The following is a 13,328-nucleotide window of genomic DNA, read 5'->3' on the forward strand; positions in this document are numbered from 1 at the left end:
CCGGCTCGATTACTACTGAAAGGCTTTAGAGCTTTCCGACGAGATACAACCTTACGTTATTACGTGTGTTGATGGAGAATTGCTATGCTATAGGTTGTATTAAAAGAGCTGTGTGATTTTGATGATTATTTTTCTCTGCAGGTATCGAAATATAAATTTGTATATATGAAAATTGCCTACAACTGTCAATATCTAGGTCACGGTTAGGTAAAAAAAATAACGAATCAATTGAATTTAAGATAATTTATTCTAGTCTTAAAGTACATAGGTAATATTATGAGATTTGTAGATTTGAAAAAATCAACAAAAATAACTCGTGAAAAACACAATGAAAATACTCACATTTACTCAATTGTGATAAAAATAATTTATTGTCAATAGCGATTTGCAGTACATACTTAATAGAAGACTTAAACCAAGAGCAATCAATTATAATGGGTTTACCATCACAGATATTGTTACAGTTATTGTAGGGTTAATCGTATTACATCGAAAATAGGACTGAACTTTATAAATAACACAAGATAAAGGGACCAAGTTATTTTTCTATACATAATTTTTTTAAAATGTTTTCTTTGGATAATAAAAAAACCGGCCAATTGCGAGTCGGACTCGCGCACGAAGGGTTCCGTACCATTTTTTATAAAACCGCATCTAACTGCTGCTGTTATCGATAACGAGCAAAAATGAGCAAAAAAATCACGTTTGTTGTATGGGAGCCCCCCAAAATATTTATTTAATACTAGTTTTCAGTATTTGTTGTTATAGCGGCAACAAAAATACATCATCTATGAAAATTTCAACTCTCTAACTATCACGGTTCTTGAGATACAGCCTGGTGACAGACGGACGGACAGACGGACAGAGGAGCGAAAACAATAGGGTCCCGTTTTACCCTGCGGGTAAAACCCTAAAAATCAGGCATTAGATAACTAATTCATTAATTTCCATTTAAAAATTGCCGTCTTTAAAGTAAAAAAATTATAACTTAGGCGCAAAGACAGCCTAAGAACAAAATCTAGGTAATAAGTCACAGTTCACTGAACAGCAAAAAAAACTCGTTAAACATTTTTCTGAATACAAATTCCGAACTAGAGCAGAACCAATATTAAAAAAAAAAAACTTGAAACAAAAAATCTTTAGCTGTTTCTGTTTCCGGTTAAATGTGATGTAAGCCGGTTATAGTGCATGGTGCCCATGACTTGGTTTACCGTTAAACCAAGTTGATCGACCGCTATCATATAAAAACTACTACCATACGCCTCTACTACGAGAACTCGATTTAGAATCGATTTCAATCGAGATTGTATCGATAAGGCTAAGGTTAGATGGATTCGTGAGATTGTGAGGGATTATTTAAGTGGATGTTATTACGTGGTTTTTTAGTTTTCAGGGTTACCATAGCTTTGTTAAATTGTCGATTAGAAAAATAAAGTCTCATTATTTTGTATCAACTAGCTACATCTACGTATAATAAGTATTTATATGTGTCATACAATGGCATAGGCATAGCCAATCCCTACGGAGGCCTCCATCTTACACCTAATCTCCCATTAAAATTTCAAACGTAACCCTTTTATCGTCAACGTTCAAATTGTGGGATGAATACGTAAAAGTCCAACACAAACAGACTTACACACTTTGTTTAATATGCGATTAGTATCTGTTACTTACATTTCCGTAACATTTCTACCTGCGCGTGCGTTTCTACCGTGGCCCTAGAGAACTTAATAAACCGGAGACGACATAGCCATGCCTTGATCCCCCTTGTGCTAAAAATATATAATATAGACCGCCTGTGGTAATTTTCGTTTGCAGAGAGCGCGAAAAGAGGAGTGTTTTAAGTTTGACACTCGTATGTTTGTCTGTGGCACGGTATCGTTTAAAACGGATGAACCGATTAGGTTGCTGTTTAAAGATTAGTCAATTCTGTCGTGTGCGTCTGTGTGTACGTGGTGATCGAAAATACATCAGTGGGCTATTCCTTGCCTCGTTTATGCTGCACTGTGAAGGACAGCCCGCACTATATGTCAATGGGCAGACTTTTCGTATACAACGATAGAGCAAGCGGCTCCTGTTAGTTAAATGCTCCGAGACCTCGGCTGACATTATGACATAGATAATGTGAAAGATGGTCGTAAATTATGAGCAGTTGAGAAGGTAACAACAGTCGTGATCGCCCGGAGATAAGCTGCTTAATATGCACTGGTTTTGATGTTTTCAAAATACAACCACGATTTCCTAGGCACTGGTGAAGGGAAAACATAGTAACAATGGAAACCATAGTTCCTGAGATACTAATATTGTTCATGTTTTACTAGTAGGATTTTGACAGTGGGAGTTAAAACCCAGTTTAATCAAAGTATTCTACACCACTATGACTGAAATCGAGGTCCTGACCTTGTCCAAAAAAGTTATTTTATGAGTGAAATGTGATATGAGAAAATCTTTAAATTACTAAAAGAAACTTATTGTTAGCTTCGATCTGAGTGATTTTTACCAACTTTCGTGTTTTAAACTTTTTTCCTATATTGCGCGACATTCGAGTTCCATTAGTAATTAAACCATTTTGCATTCTCAAGGTAGATGTGATGTGATTTTACGCGCGTTCTACGAGACGGCGGTTTTTATTTTGTTTTATTAGCATTACGTAATTAATTACCTTGAAGAAGTATGTGATTTTTATGGAATAGTTACGTAAACTGTGGGAATTAGGCCTTTATTATGTTAATTGGGTAGTAGTCGTTTTTGAAAATTGTAAATACTCTTTTTTTACAGATTTCTTAATTCGACGTTTTTATATCGACTTTATGTGAAATACAACTGGTCCTTTCAGGACAGTGGGACTAAATATAAAAAAGCATAAAAATAAAAACAAGTTTTTTGCATGGAAACAAATTTAAACAATAAATAATTATTACCCCACTTTATTTAAGAAACAACTTCTTAATTTTTTTCAGGTAATTTGTTTAAGGACGGTCCAATTAATTTGACGTTTCACAAGAGTCTGCAAAGGCCTATTTGAAATAAAAACAATTTGATTTTGATTTTGATTTTGACTTCCGGCTTCTCCAGAATTAGAGTTATTCGTACATTATGTATATTATAACCATTGAAATAAGCGTAAGCCTCTTATTACAAAATGTGGTTTAAAGATAATCTCGGTTTACCTAAGTTCAATACAATCGTTTTCTAAAACAAAGTTTTCGTAATAGATAGAAATCTCTCCATAACGGTATAGGTTTTAACTAAACTACATAAGGAAGTTGTTTGTCTGTTTGTATAAGAAGTGTTCGTCCAAAAGTATTCGTCTGATCCCATAAATTATTTGAACACTTAGAAGCTTTCTTACCTACTATTAAGCTTGATAAAAAGTATTATCATAAGCTCAGCTCATCCTTCTAATATCTATGGTGCCGACACACCCATCATACTAAATAAAGTAGACCATTGAATATCCGAACTCATAAGAGGACATGGGTATCCTTTTTTCATTAAATCGAATTGATATACTGCACCAGACATATACTCCATATTATTGGTACATTTTATGTAAAAGTGAACTAAATAAAAATCCATTTATTATAACAAAGTCAAGTAATCCTCTTCCTTTACACATCAAGGCAGTAAAATGTACACATAAAATCACGATTTACATTTAAAGCCAAGATTTATGCTTGAGCACTATTATTAAACTAGATGTCCGTAAAAACGGGTCCACATCTGTCATGGCTGACTTCTTAGGCCAAGTGGGCATTGCTATTGAGGAAGCCATTATAAGAATCATCATCGTAAACATCTTTACTTGCTATTGCCATGAGAATGCTTAACGATTAGTAATTAACTAGCTACTGCCGGCTGTGTCGCTTGTGTTTGCAATTTCAGAGCATTTTTTTTTTAATTGTGTTGATGACATCTAGTAACTTTGGTAACTCACTCGTTGTAAAAGTCAGGTAGATCCAAATATTTTGGTACAATTGGTCCTAAGATTCAGAAACACGATCATTATGTGATACACACCGATTGTTTAACTATTGTCTCCATCGTGGACAGAGTGGTTAAGAGCGTGTACGTCAGCCGCGCGCCATTTGGCCTAAAATGGTACTTTTCAAACCACTGTTTCTCAGTAACTACTTATCCTATAACTATGTTATTTTTTAATAACGCAAGGTAATTTCACTGTCTATATAGTTAATTGAACATAAATTTCAATTTGTGTAGTTTAAATACTTAAAACCCCTATAACGTAACAGATGTTTTATAAAATTCCCGTTCAGCGTCTATTTCGAAGCTTAAATTCATGTGAAAACAGTGGCAAATCTAATCATATTTATTTTTTTACTCATAGACGAAATCCCCATGCCTATAGTTAGTTGAAAACATTTTTTGATTTAGGTCTCTATCTTTCAGAAAAAAATATTTTAACAATGTGAAAAATTGTGAATTTCAAATGCTTTTTTTACCTATCTATCTTACTTAATTTATTATAACAATTATTTACTATAGTAATATAACTCTTTCTTTAAAACATAAACTTTATATTATAATTTAATCTCTCGTTTTTATTTTTTTATAAATTATTTAAAAACTACTATAAAACGCTGCACGCGAGTCAACTCAAACCAGACCGCCGCAAGGCTTCACAGAGAGAGGACGTGTCGCTCCGTCACATCGCGTAGGGTGAATAACCTCTGCCGTGGATACCGAGAATAGAGTATATTTCAAGCGCGACCAACAAATCTTGATACATTACTATTTTATTTAAAGCTCAATTTTGAAGCATATTTTTTTTATCGATTGAGTTGAAATTTTGTTTGATTGTTCAGTTTTAATGACAATGTATGATTCTATATCCAATATGGCGGTATACCCAAGATGGAGAAAAAAATGTTTTTAATGCATTCCTACGATATGGGTATCAAATGAAAGGGCTTGCTATGAATAACTCGAAAAAAAATGTGTCGCGAGTCTAAATCCAATATGGCGGACTCCTTAGGCTAGAAATCACTTATTGCAGATGTCTGTTACCAATCGAGCTATTCATAGCTTCGAGCTTAATCGAGCTTTTTTTTTTTCATTTTGGATGCACCCAAATTTTGACTTTTGATCTCGAATAACTTTTGAAGCATATAGGAACTTAAAACTTTATTTGCAATGGTAAACCCAAGCTCTTCACCAATATTTGGCTTTCCGGCAATTGTTGTTATTTGACCACAATTTTTCGGTCTGGATGGACTGGACCATTCATATAAACAATCAATTTTTCAAATCGGTCCAGGCGTCTTTGAGAAATCGAGAACAATCACATTGAGAACAATCACAAAACAATCTAATTGAAACCTCCTCCTTTCTTTTTTTGAAATCGGTTAAAATACAGAAACTCTTAACATTGTCATTAATCATCAGTCGACTATTTAGTACTGTTGAAAATTGTATGTAATATACAGAAAGTCCTCAAAACCAAGGTTTTCATAGGTGCCCGATTTTTTTGCAAAAGAGTGTAAGTATTAACGACTTATTTTCATGCTTTTATATTTTAGACATCCATACACTTACACTATTTTCCCGCTATTAACTATTTACTAAATAATATATTTTTTGTTCTACCAATTTCACTCGAAAGGATCAAAATGGTTTGTGTGACTATACGTGAAGTATGATAGGCACGCACACAGCCGCGACGCTAGTCTGCGCGGTTTTTTGCGTTGAATTACCTAAAGTTGACATCGCGCGCCGAGCGTACACGCTCTTAAGTTTCAAAAACTGTGTTTTACTCCTAGGCAGCAGATAAAAGTTACCTATGCGTACCTTACAGTACTAACAGACAAATTTAAAGCATTTTTAGTTCTACAGACAGACAACGAAGCAACTCTGTTTATACATACAAAATGTAGATTACGTAAGAAACTCGCGGACTGCAAATCGAGCCGTTAATGTGCACTACAAAATGGTGCTCACCGTATAATTTTATTGGTGTCCTCACCCATTTTAACGGTATTTCCTGCGAGTTATAGTTATCCTTTTAGATAGTTATTTATTTTGCTTTCAAGCGGTTGTTATCGTAATGGTAGGTAAGTATGCTTATTTTGTAGTCGTAGCTGCATTTTATGACTGGGACGTTTTAGCGTATAGTTCTAATATTTTGATCAGAATCAAATGGATCAGTCAGCTTATACGTTACTATTTTCTTAGTAAGGGACGAATTAAAGACAACAAATCTATGTAATATATGTATACAATAAGTAACAAAGGAGACTAGTCTGGTGGTAATTCAGCATCACTGTAATTTGTGCTGATCATAAAAAATCTTAGGCATACAATACACGTTATTGTACTCAGTGATACCTTTAATGTTGTAGGTACCTACTACATTACACACCCTTTCAACGTAAACCTGGTTAGTACATCAACCTACTTTACATGTTATAAACTCAATGTTACAGGTCAATCAGAGAACACTGTCACACAACTGGCTGGCACCTCTTTAGCGTTATCTTTGGAATTATAATAGTACGACTACAGCCTTATGTAAGGCTATGACAGATTTCTCAACGCTAACCACTGCTGTGAATTTGATATGCGCCTGATTTGGCAATAATGATCTGTTCTACTATACATAGGAAATCCATCTTTATGACTTGGCATTAAAGTATGTAATTACTTGTTAGGTTTGGCTATCAAAACGTGTATCGTTTTGTTTACAAAGCGGTAAGTTTGCTTAGGACCTTCAATGTGAACTAAGGTATCGTTTTACAAAGCAAATAACTTAAAAGTAGGTATCCGATGGCAAATTGTCCGCTAAGAAAACTACACATTTATAAAGACCGGAAGTTACGGAAAAGGTTTTAGTTTCGTGTCTGAATGAACTTGCACTGCACGCACGCCATAAGATTTTTACGGCTACTCTATTTTATGGACGAAATCTAGTCATTCTGTAAAAGGCTTAAATGCCATTTAACGCTTGAGTGTAAGCAGGTACCAAGTAGGTAAGTACCTACCTAAATAACAAATGAATTCATGAAATTCACAGGATGAAACTAAAATCCACGAGAACGTAATGCCTAGACCAAAATTAGGCCGTTTATTAATATAGAACTTTGTTAACACTTTCTAATTATAAATTCTACGCACATAATTAACATTAGCTACACGAAAATGAACCTATCTAACATTTTAATTACTGTAAACATGTAATTTGCTTCAATATGTAACAATATAACCGCAAGTAATATAAAAACATCTCTTGTACAATTAGGTCTGCGAATGTAGGTAAATTACATATAACTTGACAACTTAATAATAGAGGTAGGTTTATTTTTAGTAGTGCATTGTGATATAAGTTTTACCATGTAAGTAAATAGGTAGGTGTTACCTTAGTATAGGTAATGAGACGTTATGTGAACTAATTAAAAGTTAAAGATAATGAAAATACTATAAGGATCAATAGCGTATCGAAGGACCACTTAAACCATTTTATTTTATTTTAAACAATAAAAAGTAGTATATTTCAGAGACCTTGTAATACATAACTGCGAATGAGTTTATTCTATGTAAAGTATCCACATTTGAGAGAAACATAGTTAGTAAACAGCGCCTATATAAATTATAGCAGCAATAGTTACTAACTAACGAACATAACGGTTATTGGCATTTCAACACTATCGGAAGATAGATATCTGAGCTGCGGTCTCGCCTCTACAAACGCATTAGCATACAATGAAATCGTTAACCAACCTGTATTTAGGTGACGGATCGGAATGCCCCATGTTTGAACTTTCGATACACGATTTGGGGTTTCAATCATTTCCGATTTCCACATTTTGCGATCACTTACTTTTCTCAGATATTTTGGGCAGTGATGCAGTTATGGTATGCGACATTAAAGCAGGCATTGTGAGGAAAAAAGTTTGTAGCCACTGCTAGTGCATCCTAGAATGACACGCGTTTATCACCTCTCAGCCCTGAATGCTACGTAATCTGATTCAGCAGTGCCTGTTTATAAGTATTTGCGAGCAAATGGATATGAGCAATTTACCACTCTCCTTACGGGACGAGCCTATTTACCCTGCATAAAATGTAATAGGCGAACTGTTATACCGCTATATTATAAATTAAGATCATAGCTATTATATAAATTAAGATCATAATATAAAATGGACGGAGGAAGTTTTGAGCCTAGAACTTAGAGAATTTCACCAACTGGATACCTACTCCCTTGCCTTTCCCTCTGCCTCTAGCCAGCTTAAATTGGCAGAATTTGCCGTATAGAGATTAGTGCTCACGGGGTGGTTCTAGTTATCATAGTTAAATGCTTAAAGCACGATACTTTCGTTTAACAGGTTTAACTGAAGTTTTATTATTTTTGGCTTTTTTATTCTGTAGTATAATGTCAAAGTCATGTCAAAAGTATGTGTCATCGTGCTTATGTCATTGTCATTTACATGATGTTTTGGTTGGCATTGGCAGTTTGATTTGGGAGGCACTTGTTGGAAATTATTAGAAGAGTTATTAAGTAAACAGTATTATTAAGTTTAAATGTAATGGATCGAGACAGAAGTAAAGATGCTTCCGAAGGAATTGCGGTAAGTACTATATGTAATATAATTAGGGTTAATTAATTTGGTAGACTTTTGTAAAACTTTTTCATGGTCAGCATTTTGTTATTGAGGTCTTTTATATAGGGCCAAGGTCATGTCCAACCGTTTAATATACAGCCTATTTAAACTCTCAATTTTGAGGTGTGTTTATTGCAAGTTCTGTAGCAAAACATCCATATAACTGCTGTTAAAACACAAAACTAATTATTCCACTAAAATATTCTATAGATTCATGTCATTTCTGTTATATTTGCTGAGTGGATGTACTTACTAATACCTAAGTATACCGTTACATAACATTACCACATATTAACATTTAATTACATAGGTATTAAGTTCTAATTTAGTATTCTCTAAAAAATCCATTATCATTTTATTTTCAGCCGATGGGCATCCAAGCCCTTAATGAGACAGTGCTCAGTAATCAACCAGAATCTCGATATGAATGCCCGGTGTGTCTCAACTGGCTGCGAGACCCAGTCATCACTACATGCGGACATAAGTTCTGTAAGAGCTGTATTACTTCATGGTTGCAGTAAGTTGTGTACAAACAAATATTTGACTTAACTTATTCTAAACCTAATTTTTGTTTAAAGAGACCTAAATGAAACATTAATGTAAACATGGAAGTTCGGTTTACCTAGCTTACAATTAAAAAAAAGCATTCTACAAAATAAATAACGGAATATCAAATCATTAAAAACTCAGCCAAAAGTGTTGAAATGTTTAGGATAAAAAAAAAAAAAATTCTAAAATAAATTCTGATTAAGTCAATTTGCATATTTAATCAATCAAAGCTGTGTACTTAAGTAAGTCATATCTATTGATAGTTGGGTAACTAATTCAATATGTGAATTCTTTTGTTAGACCATTGCCAACAATTCCATTTTAGTAAAAGTTCAAATCCAAATATACAAAAAGTAAATTTAGACAGAATTTAAATATAGAATTTGCTTTTTCTTTCAGAAATAGTGGCCACTGTCCCATAGACAATATAAACTTGAGTATGAAGGTGGACATATTTCCAGATAATTATACCAAAAGGGAAATACAGGAGCAGAGAATGAACTGCCCATTCTCTGCTAAAGGTAGTGTTGTTATTTATATTTTTATTACTAGAATGTAGCACAGGCTAAGGCAGAGCTTGTATGCTTCTTTTCTGTTGTGCTGCACTGCTTAAACCGATAATTAGGCAATTGGTTATATAAAATGGATTATTATATGCTGAATTATGTATGTAATATGTTTTTCATTATTTACTGTCTTATTCCTATCATTATTTACTGTATTGTGTATATCATTACTAAGATTCACATTTCCCTTTTCAGGATGCACAGTAAAAGTAACCCCCCTAGACTTGGATGCACACATAGCAGCCTGCGAGTTCAACCAACCAGAGACGTCCACTCAGCCCGAGATCAAAGTGCCATGTTCTTTCCAAGCTGTAGGCTGTAAGGACTTGTTCGAAAGCCAGGAGGAGATGAACCAACATGTTCAAACTGATGTGCAGAAACATATGAGTGTAGGTTTACTGTATAATAATTGTTTCTAGAAGAGAAGTATAAAAACTTACTTTGACATCAAAAGGCGTGTTGAACACATATTCAATCAGTGATATAGCAGACAAAATCATATTTTTTGTTCTGTTTTGTCTTCCACAAAAATACAATAATTTTGGCCCAGGCCATTAACTTCTGATTCAATTATTTGGTATCTGTATATGAAAGCGTTCGAATAAGTGCTGCAGTGTTAGTGTAAGTGCTTATGCACAATATAGAATATATTATGAATACTTTGGGCATTTAATTCACCACTGCTACACAAACAAAAAAACTTATACATATTTACCTAATATTTTTTTGATATATTAAGCAGTCAATATTATGTATCAATTTCCAGCTCCTAATGAACGCATACTCCGAGATGAAGATAAACAATGACATGTCGAACGCCAGCATCGACGCTAAGGAGCAGGAAGCTATGACGCTCTGGGAGGCGCCCGATAAGGACGGCAACCAAGCTGCGTCTGCACCGCTTAACAATACTAGTGCTCTTATAAGGTAAATACAACCAGGGGTATTTTAAAGGCAATTAATATTAGCCACCCAAATTATAATAATATCTTGATATTCGATAAGGCTCTCATCTGCAACAGCAACTGGAACCTTGTTACTGGATAAACACACTGTACGAACTGAAGTTAGAGGATCGAATTTTAGTGTATTGTCGTGTCGAAATTTTTTTTTCATCTACCAATCCCTATTGCTACAGTGTTTTTAAATTCTGCATCACGCGGCATTTTCGGTATCATTGCCTAAGCGCCCACCTTCCAAACCACCTTTTTGTGATTACCCCAAATTAAACACGTCATTACAACAATTTCCCTCACCCTATGAATTTTCTTTTCAGAGCACTATACGAAAGAGTAGTAGTCCTAGAGCAGAGAAACCGCGAACAAGACATAGTCATAGCGAACATGTCCAAACAGCTGTCTGCCTTCACCATAGCTAAGATGAAACAGAACAATGATATGCTACTCAGATATTGTATGGGTAACTACGTGTGGAAGATTGATAACTTTAAAGCGAGGCTCGATGCGATGTTGAAGGATCCTTATAAGATGTTGTATAGCCCCGGGTTTTATACGTCGCCTAATGGTTATAGGTAAGATTTGTTTTTCTGCGAAGCAAAAATTTAGTTTTGGGAGATAAAAAAAACTTGAAGTATTTGTAACAATTGTAAAAATATCGCCTTACACATGTTATGAAACATGGCCTTATCAGCTTGTATGTATTTTGAATTCAAAGCTTGAAAATAAAGTATCAAGACCATATAGTACTTTTTTAAATTTTTTTTTTATGTCTAGATTCTGCGTCCGCCTGAACATATCACCAATGAACCGCCACTGTTTCGCCCTCCACGTGCACCTCATGAAAACTGAAAACGACGACTGTCTCGACTGGCCTTTCAACGGTCGCATTTCCTTCGCAATGATAAACCAGTATAACCCAGAACTATCCCAAAAAGACACTATGATGTCCAATTCCTCACTCATAGCTTTTAGGAAACCGACTGCGGAGATTTGTATGCGAGGTTTCGGCTACACAGAATATGCGGTTGTCAGTGATGTGATTAGAAATGGATTTGTTAAAGATGATGTGCTTATTGTAAGGGTAAGTATCAAGTGTGTATGACATGAGGAGTAGGTTTTTTGTTGTTTTTTTCAATGACTTGGTCTGTGCAAAATGTTGTCGATGTTGGTCGAAAATCGAGTAATGAAGTAAGTTTTATGAAAAATCGAAGATATTGGAAAGCGTAAAGCTATTATACGCGTTTTGCACAGGTCATGTTTTTTTTTTTGTTAATTGAAATCAAGTATTATATTTTCTTATATGTTAGCAGCTCAAAAATCTATAGAAACATAGATTCCGTCCATAATGTAATGTTATTATACTTATTAAGAAATCGAAATGATCAAATATTATATTTTTGTTATACCAAATTATTTTATCAGGAATCTCTTTCTTAAAGAATCTTTATGAAAATATATACTTTATCAAGTTAAATTAAATCATTTGAAGATATCTTTAATGTTACCGCATGTTATGAATGTACTTAAATAGCAATTTAAATGTAAGAATACCGGATTAATTCCGTCCACGCCCCAGGGATTTTAGAATAGTAATATGTAGTTAATAGAAATAATTTTTTGTACAGAGACACATTTTGAAGCAATTATGTAATTTTATATTTTATAAATATTTCGACCTGAAATAAGTCAATTATTCCGAAATCAGTATTTTTATGTACTTACATTCCAACGTTATAGATTAAGCAATTGTACTTTCATATATTTTATATAATTTTACGTAATATTTAAAACGATTATTTTAATACTTGAGACTGGTGCCTTAATGTACTTAATATTTTGTTTGTTTTATGGATTAAGAATATATAAATGCATTATACACAAAATACATCTTTGATTCTGTTTTTCACCCACACATGTGCCAATTTAATCATGTAAAAAATTCTCGACCTCGTAAAAAGTAGGAAAAATTAAACAATAATATATTTGGGAATTCAATTTATTGGTATTCATGTCTTACAAACGTAAACTGTTACATGCTAATTGTCTTAATAAAATATAGGAATTTAGCTTACATTTGTAAATATTCTACGGCTAACGTTACTTATAGCCTTATCACATCCAACCATCACAATGATTCGCTCCCAAAAACATCCTTTTCAATTCAGTGAACTCACACAATTTTTAAAATTTTGGCAATTTTTACACTGATTTTAGATTTGCCGCTGGAAGGAATACATTTTCTATAAGTGAATAATGTCTCTCATATAGAGGGATATAATAATACAACCTTAGTATGTACTTTAGAATTTCTACTTCTTGAAGGCGTTTCCATAGAGGAAGTCCTATAATTCTAATTTGAGACGCACAGAAGGAAAGATAAATATATGCCAAAAGTGTAGTATACAAAATCGAATTATATATTGTGTTCAACTGCATAAATTTTAGAAAATGTCGTCCTGTCAGCAACAATAGTTATAATTTACACTATAAATACGAATTCCTATTGAATAATTTGAAAAAATATTTTTGACACGTTTTCATATAACCGTGTTTACCAAATACTTACAATAAACTTTACAGTACTGACTACTTCTTTATGGCCTGAAAACAAAACTTAGTACCGATAGCAAACAAAATAA

At 33.7% G+C, this 13,328-nt stretch overlaps 1 protein-coding gene across 1 annotated transcript; it reads left to right on the forward strand.

The window, feature by feature from the left end:
• Positions 1-8,458: 8,458 nt before the first annotated feature.
• On the forward strand, positions 8,459-12,533 carry LOC110371014 (TNF receptor-associated factor 6). Its single transcript, XM_064036683.1, has 7 exons — positions 8,459-8,582; positions 8,981-9,132; positions 9,564-9,685; positions 9,926-10,119; positions 10,497-10,657; positions 11,007-11,261; positions 11,464-12,533. The coding sequence occupies exons 1-7, from the start codon at positions 8,541-8,543 to the stop codon at positions 11,789-11,791; spliced, it is 1,254 nt and encodes a 417-aa protein (XP_063892753.1). The 5' UTR covers positions 8,459-8,540; the 3' UTR covers positions 11,792-12,533.
• The last annotated feature ends 795 nt before the right edge of the window (positions 12,534-13,328 follow it).

This window comes from Helicoverpa armigera, chromosome 10, assembly GCF_030705265.1.
Source record: "Helicoverpa armigera isolate CAAS_96S chromosome 10, ASM3070526v1, whole genome shotgun sequence".
Classification (NCBI taxonomy): domain Eukaryota; kingdom Metazoa; phylum Arthropoda; class Insecta; order Lepidoptera; family Noctuidae; genus Helicoverpa; species Helicoverpa armigera.

Excerpts from the sequence above, each read along its gene's own strand:
- LOC110371014 (XM_064036683.1), top strand. The coding sequence starts at position 8,541 with ATGGATCGAGACAGAAGTAAAGATGCTTCCGAAGGAATTGCG. Across the intron at positions 9,133-9,563 it reads TGTATTACTTCATGGTTGCA|AAATAGTGGCCACTGTCCCA; the intron begins GTAAGTTGTGTA and ends TTTTTCTTTCAG. Across the intron at positions 9,686-9,925 it reads CTGCCCATTCTCTGCTAAAG|GATGCACAGTAAAAGTAACC; the intron begins GTAGTGTTGTTA and ends TTCCCTTTTCAG.